We start from the raw sequence: 18604 nt of genomic DNA, 5'->3' as shown, positions 1-18604 counted from the left end.
TCGTTTGAAACTTTCTTTCGTCGCTGGATCTCCCGCTGTCATCGCTGGATCGTTGTGTGTGACAGCGATCCAGCGATGCGTTCGCTTGTAACCAGGGTAAACATCGGGTTACTAAGCGCAGGGCCGCGCTTAGTAACCCGATGTTTACCGTGGTTACCAGCGTAAAAGTAAAAAAAAAAAAACGTACATACTCACCATCTGATGTCCGTCAGGTCCCTTGCCGTCTGCTTCCCGCTCTGACTGTCTGCCGGCCGGAAAGTGAGAGCAGATCACAGCGGTGACGTCACCGCTGCACTCTGCTCTCACTGTACTTAGTAACCCGATGTTTACCCTGGTTACCAGCGAACCTCGGCATCGTTGGTCGCTGAAGAGCGGTCTGTGTGACAGCTCCCCAGCGACCACACAACGACTTACCAACGATCACGGCCAGGTCGTATCGCAGGTCGTGATCGTTGGTAAATCGTACAGTGAGACGGTACCCTTAGGCTATGTGCACACGTTCAGGATTTCTTGCAGAAAAATCCTGAGAAAATCCGGACATTTCTGCCAGAAATCCGCTAGAAATCTGCATGCGGTTTTTGCGCGGAATTAGCGCGCTTTTTGCGCGGATTTTTCCGGACATTTCCCAATGCATTAGACAGTGGGAAATCCGCGAAAAATCCGCAAAATTAATGAACATGTTCATTATTTTTCCGCGATGTGTTTTTATCGCGGAAAAATACACGACATGTGCACAGAAATTGCGGAATTCATTTAAAATGATGGGATGCTTAATGTATGCAGATTATTTGCGGTTTTATAGCGTTTTTATAGCGCAAAAACGCTAAAAAAACGCAAATAATCTGCAACGTGTGCACATAGCCTAAAGATACCGTCACACTCAGCAACTTTGCAACAAGAACGACAACGATCCGTGACGTTGCAGCGTCCTGGATAGCGATCTCGTTGTGTTTGACATGCAGCAGCGATCAGGATCCCGCTGTGCCATCGCTGGTCGGAGCTAGAAGTCCAGAACTTTATTTGGTCGTCAGATCGGCGTGTATCGTCATGTTTGACATCAAAAGCAACGACGCCAGCAATGTTTTACATGGAGCTAACAACCAGCGAGAACGAGAAGTGAGTCGCCGCTACGTCACAGGATCGCTCCTGCATCGTTCTGGAGCTGCTGTGTTTGACGTCTCTACAGCGACCTAAACAGCGACACTGCAGCGATCGGCTCATATGTCTATATCGCTGCAGCGTCGCTGAGTGTGACGGTACCTTTACTGAACCCTGTAGCCCTCTCTAACTACACTACCATTAGTAAAACACGATCCATCTATACATGCAAATAATCTTTCCTTTCCACAGACTGCCGGTGAGTGTTTCCATGGAGACGCGTCCACTTTGCATGCCGACTCCGCCCCCCCAGCCTAATGCGTCAGACGGGGAGTGAAAAGTCTGCGAGAGATGCTGAATTGTGGCTACGTCACCTCCGGTCTGTCTGTGGAAGCGCTGCTTCCAACCGCTACCAACACCGACCACACATGGTATAAAAAGCCGGACAAACCACCATTTAACATCACTGACCCCCCATAAAGAAGAAGCTAATGCGAAACGTGTCGTGGCGCCATCTGCAGCCAGGTCATGTATATTTCTTAATCAAGAACTTATTTTTCTCCTTTTCGTCACCAACTACCGTATATACTCGAGTATAAGCCGACCCGACTATAAGCCGAGATCCCTAATTTTGCCACAAAAAACTGGGATAACTTAATGACTCGAGTATAAGCCTAGGGTGGGAAATGCAGCAGCTACTGGTAAATTTCAAAAATAAAAATAGATACCAATAAAAGTAAAATTAATTGAGACATCAGTAGGTTAAGTGTTTTTGAATATCCATTTTGAATCAGGAGCCCAATAAGATGCTCCATACAAAATACACCCTATAATGTTCCATAAAGTTCATGATGGGCCCCATAAGATGCTCCATACAAAAATATGCCCAATATAATGCTGCATAAAGGTTGATTATGGCCCCATAAGATGTTCCATAGAAGCATTTGCCCCATATAATGCTACATAAAGGATGATTATGGCCCCATAAGATGCTCCATAGTAACATTTGCCCCATATAATCCTGCACAAAGGTTGATTATGGCCCCATAAGATGCTCCACAGAAACATTTGCCCCATATGCTACTGCTGCGATTTAAAACAAAAATGACATACTCACCTCTTGTCCTGAGCAGGCGGGGACACCGGCACTTGCGATATTCACCTGTCCCCGTTCCACCGCCGCTCCGTCTTCCGCATCTTCGTCTTATTGCAATGCTCACCCTCCCGGTCATACTCGCCTTCCTGGCGTGGTCTGCACATCCCTGCTTCTCTGATGCAATGGTCTCTCGGGCGCCGGCAGCTTGTTCCTGTGTTCAGTGGTCACTGGTACCGCTCTTTAAAGTAATGAATATGCGATCCACCCCTATGGGAGTGTAGTCGTGTCCACATTCATTACTTTAATGAGCGGTACCATGTGACCGGTGAACACAGGAAGAACTGCCGGCGTCCGGAGAAGATTGGAGAAGCAGGAACCGCGCCGGGAGCAGGTGAGTATGATGTGACAGAGAGATGGACCAGGGGGAGAGGGGAGACCCGGTGGGGGTGACTAGAGTATAAAGGTACCTTCACACTAAGCGACGCTGCAGCGATACAGACAACGATGCCGATCGCTGCAGCGTCGCTGTAGAGCTGTCACACAGACCGCTCTCCAGCGACCAACGATGCCGAGGTCCCCGGGTAACCAGGGTAAACATCGGGTTGCTAAGCGCAGGGCCGCGCTTAGTAACCCGATGTTTACCCTGGTTACCAGTGTAAAATGTAAAAAAACAAACAGTACATACTCACCTTCGCGTCCCCCGGTGTCCGCTTCCTGCACTGACTGAGTGCCGGCCCTAACAGCAGAGCGGTGATGTCACCGCTGTGCTGTGCTTTCACTTTACGGCCGGCGCTCAGTCAGTGCAGGAAGCGGACGCCGGGGGACGCGAAGGTGAGTATGTACTGTTTGTTTTGTTACATTTTACACTGGTAACCAGGGTAAACATCGGGTTACTAAGCGTGGCCCTGCGCTTAGTAACCCAATATTTACCCTGGTTACCATTGTAAAACATCGCTGGTATCGTTGCTTTTGCTGTCAAACACAACGATACATGGCGATCTGACGACCAAATAAAGTTCTGAACTTTAATCAACGACCAGCGACATCACAGCAGGATCCTGAACGCTGCTGCCTGTCACACTCAACGATATCGCTAGCCAGGACGCTGCAACGTCACGGATCGCTAGCGATATCGTTTAGTGTGAAGGTACCTTAAGCCAAGAGGGGCACTTTCAGCCTAAAAAAAAATGGGCTGAAAATCTCAGCTTGTACTCGAGTATATACGGTATATGATTCAATCGCACTATGCACTTTAAACCTATATACTACTTTGATGATATTTTGGTACAAATACTATACATAATTTAATTTAGCACCATAATCAAATAAATGAATGGTGCACACTGTTGTGTATGAGGAGTGTCTCTTTTAGTCCCTTGGTTCCCTCATGAGTCTGTTATTTACTTTACTTTATTGGAAATGATTAGTCATTTGGTCATTATTTTCCCATACTATCAGACTTGAATTTAATGAATAGACTAGCACTAATGGCTTATTGATTGTTCACAAATCCTTTCAGAAATTACAAGTATAGTCAAATCACTCAGTTTATTAACCTAAAAGGTCTGATAGTACAAAGACTCATTATTAATTGGAAAATCATTTACTTATGTGCATACGTCGAACTTCACAAGCACTAACTGTAAGAACATTTATTTTTAAAAACGGATCTAGTCAGTGTGGATTCTTCCTCTGTTTTGACTAAGCAATAAGAGACCAATCTATCTAAAAGAAAAATAATTGTTTACATATATTTTAATACAATTATTCTTGTGCCTGCAGATCCATTTGGTGTTTACTAGTGATGAGCGAATATACTCGTTACTTGAGATTTCCTGAGCATGCTCGGGGGTGCTCCGAGTATTTTTTAGTGCACGAGTCACATCCATTTCAAAGCTGATTAACACTTTGCACTTTATATCTATATTGCTGCTGCTAGATAAATGGACCTTTTTGCATTGTTTTGCACATATTCATATGCTGTGGATATATGAGATACTTTACTGCATATATATTTATCAAATTTATACACATATTATTGAGGCTTGCACCTTTTTTCTGAGGGTGGTTATTTTGCAAACGTTTGAGGTTATACTATTAATTTACTTATGTACGGCTTAACTCCACATTGAGTTGTGTGTGGTCACATCCCATGTATATTTGGTGTCCTGTAGTTTTTTCTGATTTTTTGTCTTATTATGGATTTAACCCCTTCACCCCCAAGGGTGGTTTGCACGTTAATGACCAGGCCAATTTTTACAATTCTGACCACTGTCCCTTTATGAGGTTATAACTCTGGAACGCTTCAATGGATCTTGGCGATTCTGACATTGTTTTCTCGTGACATATTGTACTTCATGATAGTGGTAAAATTTCTTCGATATAACTTGCGTTTATTTGTGACATTTTTATGCCCTTAAATCACAGACATATGTCACACAAAATACTTAATAAGTAACATTTCCCACATGTCTACTTTACATCAGCACAATTTTGGAACCAAAATTTTTTTTTGTTAGGGAGTTATAAGGGTTAATAGTTGACCAGAAATTTCTCATTTTTACAACACCATTTTTTTTTTTAGGGACCGCATCTCATTTGAAGTCATTTTGAGGGGTCTATATGATAGAAAATACCCAAGTGTGACACCATTCTAAAAACTGCACCCCTCAAGGTGCTCAAAACCACATTCAAGAAGTTTATTAACCCTTCAGGTGTTTCACAGGAATTTTTGGAATATTTAAATAAAAATGAACATTTAACTTTTTTTCACACAAAATTTATTTCAGCTCCAATTTGTTTTATTTTACCAAGGGTAACAGGAGAAAATGGACCCCAAAAGTTGTTGAACAATTTGTCCTGAGTACGCCGATACCCCATATGTGGGGGTAAACCACTGTTTGGGTGCATGGCAGAGCTCGGAAGGAAAGGAGCGCCATTTGATTTTTCAATGCAAAATTGACTGGAATTGAGATGGGACGCCATGTTGCATTTGGAGAGCCCCTGATGTGCCTAAACATTGAAACCCCCCACAAGTGACACCATTTTGGAAAGTAGACCCCCTAAGGAACTTATCTAGATGTGTGGTGAGCACTTTGACCCAACAAGTGCTTCACAGAAGTTTATAATGCAGAGCCGTAAAAATAAAAAATCATATTTTTTCACAAAAATTATCTTTTCGCCCCCAATTTTTTATTTTCCCAAGGGTAAGAGAAGAAATTGGACCACAAAAGTTGTTTTGCAATTTATCCTGAGTACGACGATACCCCACATGTGGGGGTAAACCACTGTTTGGGCGCATAGCAGAGCTCGGAAGGGAAGGAGCACTATTTTCTCTATCCCCATGATGGCACCACGGAGAGAGGGGTCCGCCCCCAGGGACAGGAAACCTACAGGTGAAAAAGGGCGTACCTCTCTCCCACATCAGTTGGTTTCCTGTCCCTGACGGGGAACCTACAGCACGTACCTGAAGGATTCTTCGTGGAGTTCCAGGGGCTGATGCAGTCGACTTTCTAACAGGGGGCGCCCTGTTACGGCTGGATCAAGCGGTTTTTTCCTCTCTTTTTTCTCCCTTTCCTGAAGCACCACCACAGGGGTCGGCGGGCCTCATGGGTGAGTGGAGGAAGGCAGTGAAAGGATCCAGTCTGCCTTCCATGAAAAAAAAAAAAAAAAAAAAGAGAGGGGGGGTAAGGAGCAGGTGACGGCGGTCACCGGAGGACTCTTAATGATAATATGGAGGTAGCGGCGGCTATCTTTCCATAAAAGGCCAAGTAAGACGGGCCAGAGGACACCGGCGTAATTACCGGTAAATCGGTGTGGGCGTCGGTAATGGAGCGCTGGTGCGCTCACCGGCGCCATCATCGCGAAAACGCAGCGCTACTGCGCGCGCGCCGGCGTCCCAGTACATTCATTCCCTCATGTGAAGCTGGCAGAGAACCGGAAGTTGGGCGGGCGCATGCGCAAACAGTCACTTCCGGTTTCGCCGGCACTAATGCATAAAAGCAACGCCAGCACAGGGAAAATGGTGGCAAATTCAAACTCCAAGTGCACCTTACAGTGCGGAGGCCACCATGAGCGAAAGCGAGCAGCAGGTTATGCAGGAAGCCGTCCAGCGATCTCCTGAGCAGGCACAAGTGCAGCGGCGTCTGCACCCACAGCAGCAGCGCAAAGGAAACTCGTCCTCTGTACAGCGCAGCAGCAGCGGACGATCAGAGTCTCAACGCAGTCGGGGGTCTGCAAAAACCACACGGCCGGCGACGATTCCAGCGGATACAGTCACCAGGCCTGAGACGGTATCTCTGATCCACAGGGGGTGAGTGATCTACGTGAAAGTGCTGACTTTAATGTAGGGCTCTTTCTGTTCTAGGGGAGGAAAAGTACAGCCAAAACTAAGCACAGAGAATGTGCCATATGTTCAGACGAGCTGCCTTCCTCCTGGGAGAAGAGACTATGCAGCGTCTGTATAAAAAAGACGATTCAGGAGGAAACCCCATCATTTGCATCCGAATTAAAGTCACTAATAAAAAGCCAGGTGGAAAGTGCCATTAAAGGCATTAAAGCCACAAAGAAAAAACATAAGAAAACACCTGAGTCCCCCGTATCCAGTGCGGACGAGTCAGAGAGTGAACTATCTGACTCGAATAATTCGTCAGATTCTGACACCTCTTCAGTATCCTCTGAGGGGGGGCGCAGTTGCTTCCCTATCGAGGAAACAGACGCTTTAGTGAAAGCGGTCAGAGCAACAATGGGTCTAGTGGAGGAGCGACCTAAAAAAACAGCGCAGGACATAATGTTCAGCGGTCTGGAACAAAAAAGAAAAAGAGCATTTCCAGTAAATGAGAAAATTCACTCTCTAATTAAAAGAGAGTGGAAAAAACCAGACAAAAAAGCTCTCCTCACCCCCAAAAGAAAATACCCGTTTGATGACCCAGCCTGCTCATCCTGGAGTAAGGCACCAAAATTAGATGTGGCCATAGCAAAGGCCTCAAAAAAGTTTGCCCTACCTTTTGAGGACATGGGTACCTTAAAAGATCCGATGGACAAAAAAGCCGAGGTTTTTCTAAAAAACTCTTGGGAAGCGGCAGGAGGCGGACTTAAACCAGCGGTCGCGGCCACCTGCACAGCTCGCGCGCTAATGGTGTGGCTTGAGCACTTGGATTCCCAATTAAAAGGAAAAGTCTCTAGAGACACGATTCAAAAATCAGTGTCCGTAATGAAAGGTGCAGCAGCCTTTTTGGCGGATGCATCTGTAGACTCAGCCAGACTAGCAGCCAGGGCTGCCGCCTTTTCGAACGCCGCAAGACGTGCCCTGTGGCTAAAATGTTGGCCAGGGGACCTTCAGACAAAGACAAAACTATGTTCAATACCCTGTGAGGGGGAATTCTTGTTCGGCACAACGCTAGATGACATCCTCGAGAAAGCCGAGGACAAGAAAAAGTCTTTCCCTGGTTTCCCCAACCAATCATACAGACGTTCCTTTCGGAATAAAAAATTTATGCGGAGAAAACCTCCGAAAGGGAACAAAGAAACATGGGAGGAAAAAAGAAATAAAACCAGAGGGTTCCTATTCAACAAACCCACTCCCGACAACAAGAAAACTCAATGAAGGTGTCCCCCAGGTTGGCGGGAGACTAACAGAGTTCCTCCCAGCCTGGGAAAAAATTTCAAGCAGCCCCTGGATACTAGGCATAGTACGAGAAGGGCTCAAGCTAAAGTTCCGCATTCCCCCCAACAACCTCTTCATGGTGACACCACAGAGACAGTCTCAAGAACAGTCGGCTCTTCAGGAAGAGATTCTAGGCCTAGTCCAGAAGGAAGTCCTACAGGAAGTCCCTCACCAGGAAAGAGGCATGGGCTTCTACTCTCCCCTCTTCCTCCGAAAGAAGCCAGATGGATCATACAGGACAATAATAAATCTCAAAAAGTTAAACAGTTTTCTCGAGATCCCACACTTCAAAATGGAGACAATAAAATCTTGCGTAAAAATACTCTTTCCCAGGTGTTTCATGACTGTTCTAGACCTACGAGATGCATACTATCATGTACCGATCCACAAGGATCATCAAAAGTACCTCCGGCTGGCAGTGAATATCCAGGGGGAGGTGAAACATTATCAGTTTCGGGCCCTCCCTTTTGGGTTAGCTATCGCACCCCGGGTATTCACGAAACTAATGTCGGAAGTGATGGCTCATATACGAGAGCAGAATATCCTGATAGTCCCATACCTGGACGACCTCCTTGTGGCAGGGACATCATTCCATCACTGCAAACAGCAGTTGGATTTGGTTATGACTTCTCTGTCAAGCCTAGGTTGGCTGTTGAACCTTACCAAATCCAAAGTAGTCCCATCACAGGTACAGGAGTACTTGGGGATAGTCCTCGACTCGACCACACAAACGTGTTATCTTCCTCAGGGGAAGATTCAAAAGATGACACAGGCAGCGGTACAGTTGTCATCATCCCCAGTCACCACACTCAGGAAAGCCATGTCCCTGCTGGGCTCCATGACATCCTGTATCCCGGCAGTGCAGTGGGCACAATGCCATTCCCGAGACTTACAATGGGAGACTTTAAGTTCAAGCCTGTGTCTGGGAGGAAATTTAGACGGGCGGTTAAGCATATCACCAACTACGATACACTCCCTACAGTGGTGGGCAGATCCGATAAATCTTACCAAGGGGGTCCCCTGGTCACTACCAACAGAGAAAATCCTAACGACCGATGCAAGCCCCTGGGGGTGGGGTGCTCATATAGACGGTCAGGTGACACAAGGGAACTGGAACAAAAATCAGGAGCTAACCTCATCAAATATGAAAGAACTGCTAGCGGTAAAACTCGCCCTAATACACTTCCAAAACATCATCCGCTCCCACCACGTAAAAGTCTTTTCGGACAATCAGGTAGTGGTAGCATACCTAAACCACCAAGGGGGCACCAGGTCACAAACACTGATGGAAGAAACCCGGTCTATCTTCTACATTGCAGAACACAATCTGAAGTCCCTAACAGCCCTTTACATAAAGGGTTCAGAAAACCAGACCGCAGACTTCCTCAGCAGAACACGCTTGAGACAGGGGGAGTGGGAGCTGAAACAGTCGGTATTCAACCAAATAGTGAAACGTTGGGGAGAGCCAGAAATAGACCTATTTGCGGACTTTCAGAATCGGAAAGTGAGGAAGTTCTGCTCAATCGACCCCCGGGGAGGGCCAGTAGCTCTGGACGCTCTCACAGTCCCCTGGAACTATCGCCTCTCCTACGCGTTCCCTCCAATATCCCTCATTCCCCTAGTCTTGAGGAAAATTCGGGAGGAGGGAGCAACAGTGATAATCATAGCTCCATTCTGGCCTCGCAGGATATGGTTTTCTTGGCTGAGAAAGATGTCCTTAGACAGTCCGTGGGTTCTACCAGACACGCAAAATCTGTTATCCCAGGGCCCAGTGTGTCACCCCAATGTGAAAAGCCTACATATGACAGCCTGGCTTTTGAAAGGAAGCTATTAAGCAGCAAAGGGTTTTCATCCAACCTGGTGTCCACATTACTACAGAGTAGGAAACCCGTAACCACCAAAATATACGGCAAAGTGTGGAAAAAATTCATGTCTGTATCAGGGGTTGACCCAGGGGGGGAAATCCCAATAGATAAGATTCTCGAATTCCTGCAAAAGGGTTTGGAAAAAGGGCTAGCTACGAGTACTCTAAAAGTTCAGGTAGCAGCCTTGGGAGCACTATATAATTATGATCTAGCCAGAAACCGATGGATCGTGAGATTCATCAAAGCCTCGGGTAGATTAAAACCGGTTCCTTTGCATAATGCCCCTCCATGGGATCTAAACCTTGTTCTAAATGCACTAACCAAATCTCCTTTTGAGCCCTTGGCAGACGCACCCCTAAAGATTCTATCTTTAAAAACAACACTCTTAGTGGCCCTAACCTCAGCCCGTCGCGTTAGTGACATACAAGCATTGTCCGCGGGCCCTCCCTTCACTCAAATTCTTGAGGACAGAGTCATTCTAAAAACGGACCCGGCTTACCTCCCAAAAGTCGCGTCTCAATTTCACAGGACACAAGAGGTCTCCCTGCCCTCATTCTGTCCCAACCCCAAGAATGAGGGAGAAAAAACACTACATACCCTTGATGTTAGGAGGTGCCTACTCCAATACTTGTCAGCCACTAGAGAGTGCAGGAAGGATAGGGCTCTGTTTGTCTGCTTCCAGGGTCCACGGAAGGGACAGAAAGCGTCAAAAGCTACGCTAGCGAGGTGGATAAGAGATGCCATCGCCCTATCCTACTCTTCCAGCGGGACGGCCATCCCGGAGAATATAAAAGCGCACTCGACCAGAGCAGTGGCATCATCCTGGGCGGAAAGAGCGGGCGCTTCAATACAACAGATATGTAGAGCGGCCACTTGGTCTTCCCAGTCTACATTTTTCAGACACTACCGCTTAGACTTGACCTCCTCTGATCTCACCTTTGGTCGAAGGGTTCTAGAGGCAGTGGTCCCTCCCTAAAAAATTACAATCTATGTAAATCTCTCCGTGGTGCCATCATGGGGATAGAGAAAATCGTAGTTACTTACCGATAACGGTATTTCTCTGATCCCATGATGGCACCCGTATATTCCCTCCCTTTTCACACACAGGTGTGCACACTATAATGTATAGTTAGTTACCTTTAGTCACGGTGCCTCTGTTAAGTAAAAAATTGTTAAGTTTAATTTGTGTAAATATCAAATTGCAGCTGAAGTTCTGTATAAGGCTCTGTTAACCAACTGATGTGGGAGAGAGGTACGCCCTTTTTCACCTGTAGGTTTCCTGTCCCTGGGGGCGGACCCCTCTCTCCGTGGTGCCATCATGGGATCAGAGAAATACCGTTATCGGTAAGTAACTACGATTTTACTTTTCAACTTATCTAGATGTTTTTTGAGAGCTTTGAACCCCCAAGTGTTTCACTACAGTTTATAACGCAGAGCCGTGAAAATAAACTTTTTTTTTTTTTTTTTTTTTTCACAAAAATGATTTTTTAGCCCCCAGCTTTGTATTTTTACAAGGATAAAAGAATAAATTGGACCCCAAAAGTTGTTGTCCAATTTGTCCTGAGTACGCTGATACCCCATATGTGGGGGGGAACCACTGTTTGGGCGCATGACAGAGCTCGGAAGGGAAGGAGCGCCATTTGGAATGCAGACAAATGGATTGGTCTGCAGGCGTCACGTTGCATTTGCAGAGCCCCTGATGTACCTAAACAGTAGAAACCCCCCACAATTGACCCCATATTGGAAACTAGACCCCCAAGGAACTTATCTAGAAGTGTTGTGAGAACTTTGAACCCCCAAGTGTTTCACTACAGTTTACAACGCAGAGCCGTGAAAATAAAAAATCTTTTTTTTCCCACAAAACTTATTTTTTAGCCCCCAGTTTTGTATTTTCCCAAGGGTAACAGGAGAAATTGGACCCCAAAAGATGTTGTCCAATTTGTCCTGAGTACGCCGATACCCCATATGTTGGGGTAAACCCCTGTTTGGGCACACGGGAGAGCTCTGAAGGGAAGGAGCACGGTTTTACTTTTTCAAGCAGAATTGGCTGGAATTGAGATCGGATGCCATGTCCCGTTTGGAGAGCCCCTGATGTGCCTAAACAGTGGAAACCCCCCAATTATAACTGAAACCCTAATTCAAACACACCCCTTACCCTAATCCCAACAGTAACCCTAACCACACCTCTAACCCAGACACACCCAACCCTATTCCCAACCGTAAATGTAATCCAAACCCTAACCTTAACTTTAGCCCCAACCCTAACTGTAGCCTTAACCCTAGCCCCAACCCTAGCCCTAACCCTAGCAATAGCCCTAACCCTAACCGGAAAATGGAAATAAATAAATTTTTTTATTTTTTTATTTTTCCCTAACTAAGGGGGTGATGAAGGGGGGTTTGATTTACTTTTATAGCGGGTTATTTAGCGGATTTTTATGATTGGCATCCGTCACACACTGAAAGACGCTTTTTATTGCAAAAAAAATTTTTGCGTTACCACATTTTGAGAGCTATAATTTTTCCATATTTGAGTCCACAGAGTCATGTGAGGTCTTGTTTTTTGCGGGACGAGTTGACGTTTTTATTGGTAACATTTTCGGGCACTTGACATTTTTTGATCGCTTTTTATTCCGATTTTTGTGAGGCAGAATGATCAAAAACCAGCTATTCATGAATTTCTTTTGGGGGAGGCGTTTATACCATTCCGCGTTTGGTAAAATTGATAAAGCAGTTTTATTCTTCAGGTCAGTACGATTACAGCGATATCTCATTTATATCATTTTTTTATGTTTTGGCGCTTTTATACGATAAATATTTTATAGAAAAAATTATTATTTTGGTATCGCTTTATTCTCAGGACTATAACTTTTTTATTTTTTTGCTGATGATGCTGTGTGGCGGCTCGTTTTTTGCGGGACAAGATGACGTTTTCAGCGGTACCATGGTTATTTATATCTGTCTTTTTTGATCGCGTGTTATTCCACTTTTTGTTCCGTGGTATGGTAATAAAGCGTTGTTTTTTGCCTTTTTTTTTTTCTTACGGTGTTTACTGAAGGGGTTAACTAGGTTTTTTTTTTTTTTTTTAAAAAAAATTTTTAAAGCTTTTTTACTTTGTCCCAGGGGGGGACATTACAGATCGGTGATCTGACAGTTTGCACAGCACTCTGTCAGATCACCGATCTGACTTAGAGCACTGCAGGCTTACCAGCGCCTGCTCTGAGCAGGCACTCGGTAAGCCACCTCCCTCCCTGCAGGACCCGGATGCCGCGGCCATATTGGATCCAGGACCTGCAGCGAGGAAGGAGGTAGGAGACCCTCGGAGCAACGCGATCACATCGCGTTGCTCCGGGGGTCTCAGGGAAGCCCGCAGGGAGCCCCCTCCCTGCGCGATGCTTCCCTATACCGCCGGCACACCGAGATCATGTTTGATCGCAGTGTGCCGGGGGTTAATGTGCCGGGGGCGATATGCAGCTGACACCCGGCCGCGCTCCCCCCGTGAGCGCGGCCGATCGCGTATGACGTACTATCCCGTCGGTGGGCATACGGGCCCACCCCAACTCGACAGGATAGTACGTCAGATGTCAGAAAGGGGTTAAAGGGAACCTGTCACCCCCCTCAGGCGTTTGTAACTAAAAGAGCCACCTTGTGCAGCATAAATGCTGCATTCTGACAAGGTGGCTCTTTTAGTTATGATGCCTGCACACGCTGTAATAAACGTTTATAAAATGTGCCCCCTCATACCCTGAAATCGTCCCGGGGCTGGACTTTCCTTCCTAATCAGACGCAGCACAGCCGTCACTCTGGAGCTGTGCGCGCCGGGCGCCGCCTCCTCTTGCTGCATTATCGTCCCCGGCGCCTGCGCATTAAGTTTTTTTTTCGGTCATGCGCAGTTGTGCTGCCCTTCGTACTTACAGCGCAGGCGCCGGGGACAATAATGCAGCAAGGGGCGGCGGCGCCTGGCGCGCACAGCTCCGGAGTGACGGCTGTGCTGCGTCTGATTAGGAAGGAGAGTCCCGCCCCGGGACGATTTCAAGGTATGAGGGGGCACATTTTATAAACGTTTATTTCAGCATGTGCAGGCATCTTAACTTGTCAGAATGCAGCATTAGTGCTGCACAAGGTGGCTCTTTTAGTTACAAACACCTGAGGGGGGTGACAGGTTCCCTTTAATGAAGATTACATTTAGGGTACGTGCACACGTTGCGGAAAGGTGTGCGGATTTTTCCGTACTGATTTTGGTAAATCCGCACTGCGGATTTACTGCGGAATTACCACGTTTTTTCCGCGGATTTCACATGCGGGTTTACACCTGTGGATTCCTATTGAGGAGCAGGTTTAAACCGCTGCGGAATCCGCACAAAGAATTGACATGCTGAGGAATAAACAACGCTACGTTTCAGAGCGTTTTTTTCCGCACCATGTGCACTGAGGATTTTGTTTTCCATGGGTTAACATGGTACTGTAAACTCATGGAAAACTGCTGTGACTCCGCAGCAGCCAATCCCCTGCGGATCCGCAGCAAAATCCGCAACGTGTGCACATACCCTTAAGGATTATACTCTCTGACGGTGCTTTCTTAACCTATTCCTGCTAGTGCTATATTGAGTTTTGAGTTTTTGGTCCTTCATATATGATTTGGGACTTTTGGTGATAATATTTCTCAATTTTAGCAAAAAGAATTCTCTCTCAACATTTCTACTACTGCACAGATATGTTCCTGGTGAGAATCCAAATCGGGCAAAAAAAATAAAAATATCATTAAGATAAATCACAAAAAAAATTTCCGATGCAATCAGAAAAAATATAATTCATGAAGTTGTGAAATACTGTTGGTGCATTGGTTAACCCAAATGGTATGGCAAGATTTTCGAATAAACACTGACGTTAAAAATGCTTATAACCCTTCCGGATCCACAGCACAAGAATCGGCAACTCCAATCTCCATCACACGTGAACTCCCGCTCCGGGGAGTATAACAGGAACCCTGCTGCTTGCCCACCACGTCTCTCCAAAATTCTGTGGTCCATCCTTATATCCTGGGTCATGGCCTCCGCCAAAGAGCAAGGGGAATCATGAAGAACCAGAGAGTGTACTTAAAGGGACTCTGTCAGCTAAAATTGGTGGGATATTAAAATGATTTCTTACCGGTCAGATGGGCGGCGTATCCTCTTTATTTCTTCACCCCGTCCGTCCCTGTTTTCCGCATTATTTTCAGGAATAAGAGTATGCGTGCGCCATAGCTGGCGCGTGCGCCATGCAGTCTTCGGTGGCGCACGCGTAGTATGCTTTGCCCTACTGTGGGCAAAGCCGAAAAGCATTACTGCGCATACGACCGCGCACTATGTCCCAGAAGTATTTTGCTGTGTTCCGGGACACAGTGCGTGGGCGCATGCGCAGTAATGCTTTTCGGCTTTGCCCGCAGTAGGGCAAAGCATACTACACGTGCGCCACCGAAGACTGCATGGCGCACGCATACTCTTATTCCTGAAAATAATGCGGAAAACAGGGACGGACAGGGTGGAGAAATAAAGAGGATACGCCGCTCATCTGACCGGTAAGAAATCATTTTAATATCCCGCCAATTTGAGCTGACAGAGTCCCTTTAAAGGCTTCAAAAAGGCCTCTAATGAATTGGCACCTGAGGGACGCATCATTCCACCGAACTCTGGTGGACCATTGCTGGAATTCGGTGCTGTAGTACTCAGCGGTGCAGGTCCCCTATGTCAGGTTCATGATCTTAGCCATAATGACCCAGAATCTGTCAGGTTTGTCATAAATTAAACCCAAGTTGTCAAAGAATGCGTCAACAGAAACCTTTTCTGGGGCCTGTGGGGACAGTGAAAACACCCAGGTCTGAGAACCCCCTTGCAGAAGGGATATAAGTATTCCCACCTCCTGGCACTCATCGCTTGAAGACTGACGTAGCAGGGTAAAAATTAACCTACAGCTCTTGCTGAAAACTCAAACTGTTTCTTCTTTTACAAAAATTTATCAGGAAGAGTTACACATTCAGAGGAGGTCAACTGCACGTCTGAAGGTACAGATGTCACAATCACCGCCGGCAACAAAGAGCGCTAGTGAGCTTTCACACAGCAAGACCTTTTCCTGGTCTGGCAACTGTAATGACTCAAGGTTCTGGTGCTGTTTAGCTAGATACTGATTCATTTGGGTCAGATTTGCCACCTGATTACCACCTGATTACAATGCGTGTGAATGGGATCATTTCTGGCGAAAAAAAAATGAAATGTGATGCTGAATCACTACTCATGGACAAGCCGTGTGGCAGGGAACATCAGTAGTCCAAGATCAAGTGCCAGAATAGTACATCAAAGACAAAGGAATACAAAAAAAATGAACAGTCAGAGGCAAAATCCGGGGTCAGGCAGCTAAAGTCAGAGTACATCAAGGCAAAAGGGATAATACAAACGAGTAGCCAAAAGGCAAATTCAAGGTCTGGCAACGCAGATCACAAAATCAGTACACAGAGTAAACACACCACCGAGCAAGGCTACGTCTGACCATTGCCATCCAGCGAAATACCAGATAATCACTCTGAACAGGTGACACCTGGAAGAGACCCTGCCATACAAGCCAGATTGGGCAGCTGAGCTGTCACTCACAATACTGACAGCCCTGGGTCCTAAGGGTGGCTGAGCCGTCACTCACAGCGTCCTTAGGACACTGTGACTGGTAGAATCGTGACAAATAGGCAGCTGAGTAGTGCATAGCTTGTGAGGCATGGGCACAGAACAGAGTGCAGATTCAATAGAAAGTCTACAAAATTAAACACATAATTGTTCCAATCGGTCAATACATAAATACAGAAGCTACTACTCACTTGGGTGGTTATCTGCAGGAATCTCCTCTTTACAGCACTCATCAACCTTCACATATGTCCCTGTAGTATCAGTATAGGTCAGATCTTCACCCTAAAAAAATATTGTATAAGTCACAGACAGATGAAGAAGTCACATCTTTGATCAATTCTAATCCTGCCTTCTTCACAATTCACATTAACAAGTGTAAGAGTGGAAGAATGATCAGAACCCCCTGAAGATCATATAATAAGTGTAATATGTTACATTGCTGCCTTTCTCAGCTACTGCATTGTCTTACCAGGGTACTGTGTAAAGTAATGCTTGCTGCAGGAGTTTTGGATAACAAACGATTAACAATTAGAAGCTCGGGCATCAGCAATATAGGGGGCTGTGAAGGCCTAGTACACCAGATTGTCTGTACTTACAGCAATGTGAACATATGCCAGACAGAAAGCAGATTCTGTCTGAAGAGGAATCCAGAGAAAGTAGCAGAAGCATTATCTTGGAAGGGATTACAGGTTAGGGCTCATACTCATTTGCGAGAAAAACGGATGAGTGCAATCCGAGAGAAAAAAAATGGGATTGCACTCTGACCAATGTTATTCAAAGGGTTACATCTCATCTGCGTTTTCTCAGCTGAAATCGAATTGAGAAAAAAATTGCAGCATGCTGCCATTTGCTGCGTATCTCGGACAAGACTCGCCAATGGATGAGAGGAAAAAAAAAAAAACGCACAGCACTCGCACCATGCGAGTGCTGTCTGTTTTTCACGCACCGGTGTCCTTTGAAAAGCCGGTAGTTCTCTGGACTGGTAACTTCTGGACCGTAGGAAAATACCAGTGCATTTTCCCACGCTCCAGAGTTCAGCGCAGGTCAGGCTGTGAGGCAGCGCAGCATCAGTGACGGCACCACTAGTCACTGAAGCTGCCATTCGCAGCCGTACTGAACTACTGAACTGTGATGACCTCTGGACCGTGGGAAAATGCACTGGCATTTTCCCATGGTCCAGAGGTTACCGCAATTCAGGCTTTGAGGGAGCACAGCTAGTCACTGAAGCTCCGCTCACAGCAGCATCTCATTCACCAGTAGTTTTCAGCCAGGGCGGTCGCATCTTGGCACCGTCCTGTAGTGATGTGTCGTTCGCGAACGAGCCGACACAAAGAGAAGGCTCCCTGCAGTGAACGATGGGAGCCGGCACACCAGTGAGAGCCACTAAAATCCCTGAATGGCTCTCACTGGGCGTAAAATCCCGGGCTTCGGGAGGCGTAACTCCGCCCACCTGAGCAAAACCCCGCCCACTCTTCAATTTAATAGGCTCTAATAAGTGGGCGGAGTTTCTGCGGTAGGTGGGCGGAGTTTCGGACGCATGAACAGGTACTCAATAGGGATCTAATACGATCCAAAAAGAGCCGGTTCACGAGCCGAAAGAGCCGGCTCTTTTTGGTGAGCGGAGCCATGAGAGCCGGATCACCAAAAAGAGCCGGACTGCCCATCACTACCGTCCTGGTTGAAAACAGTATATACCCCAGATATGGATTACGGCATGGGACACAACAACGGACATGGACGTCGCATGGATTAGGAGTAATAATAAAATGGGAAAACTGTGTTGTGGTTTATTTCATTAAATACTTTATTCTAGCTGTGTCTTTATTTAACATGTAACAACTATAGGATTAGGAATGGATAGGTGTCTTATTGACACCTCTCCATTACTAAGCTGTGGGCTTGATGTGATCTTACAATACAAAGGTGACATCAACCCAACAACTATTACCTCACTTGCCACCGCTACAGGGCAAGTGGGAATAGCGAGGCCAAGTGCCAAATTGGCGCATCTTAGAGATGCGCCTTATCTGGGTGGCTCAGTGCTGATGTTTTTAGCTGGGAGGCAATATCTATGGCCCCTTCCTATGCTATTAATTTCAGCCCGCAGCTGTCTGCATAGCCTTTGCTGGTTATTAATTAGGGGGGGACCCCCAAGTCATTTATTTGGGGGGTCCCTCATTTTAATAGCCAGTAAAGGCTAAGTATACAGCTGTGAGCTGATATTAATAGCCTG

The 18604-nt window shown here is 46.3% G+C and overlaps 2 protein-coding genes across 2 annotated transcripts in view; one reads left to right on the top strand and one right to left on the bottom strand.

Moving 5' to 3' along the window:
- The window catches only part of LOC143766275 (oocyte zinc finger protein XlCOF8.4-like), a 35937-nt gene that overhangs the window by 10238 nt on the left and 7095 nt on the right, over window positions 1-18604 (bottom strand). The window contains exon 6 of the mRNA XM_077253821.1: window positions 16563-16653. Coding sequence (XP_077109936.1) covers window positions 16563-16653 — 91 coding nt within the window. The remainder of the gene's footprint in view (window positions 1-16562; window positions 16654-18604) is intronic.
- On the top strand, window positions 6265-15802 carry LOC143767058 (uncharacterized). Its single transcript, XM_077255079.1, has 3 exons — window positions 6265-6486; window positions 6561-7641; window positions 15720-15802. Exons 1-3 carry the CDS (start codon window positions 6265-6267, stop codon window positions 15800-15802), a joined length of 1386 nt encoding a protein of 461 aa, XP_077111194.1.

The sequence above is a fragment of the Ranitomeya variabilis genome, chromosome 4 (genome assembly GCF_051348905.1).
Source record: "Ranitomeya variabilis isolate aRanVar5 chromosome 4, aRanVar5.hap1, whole genome shotgun sequence".
NCBI lineage: Eukaryota > Metazoa > Chordata > Amphibia > Anura > Dendrobatidae > Ranitomeya > Ranitomeya variabilis.
The sequence above is the reverse complement of the archived record's forward strand: the minus strand, read 5'-3'. Positions and strand labels throughout refer to the sequence as shown.

Excerpts from the sequence above, each read along its gene's own strand:
- LOC143767058 (XM_077255079.1), top strand. The coding sequence starts at position 6,265 with ATGAGCGAAAGCGAGCAGCAGGTTATGCAGGAAGCCGTCCAGCGATCT. Across the intron at positions 6,487-6,560 it reads CAGTCACCAGGCCTGAGACG|GGGAGGAAAAGTACAGCCAA; the intron begins GTATCTCTGATC and ends TTTCTGTTCTAG. Across the intron at positions 7,642-15,719 it reads CAAGAAAAAGTCTTTCCCTG|GAAGAGTTACACATTCAGAG; the intron begins GTTTCCCCAACC and ends AAAATTTATCAG.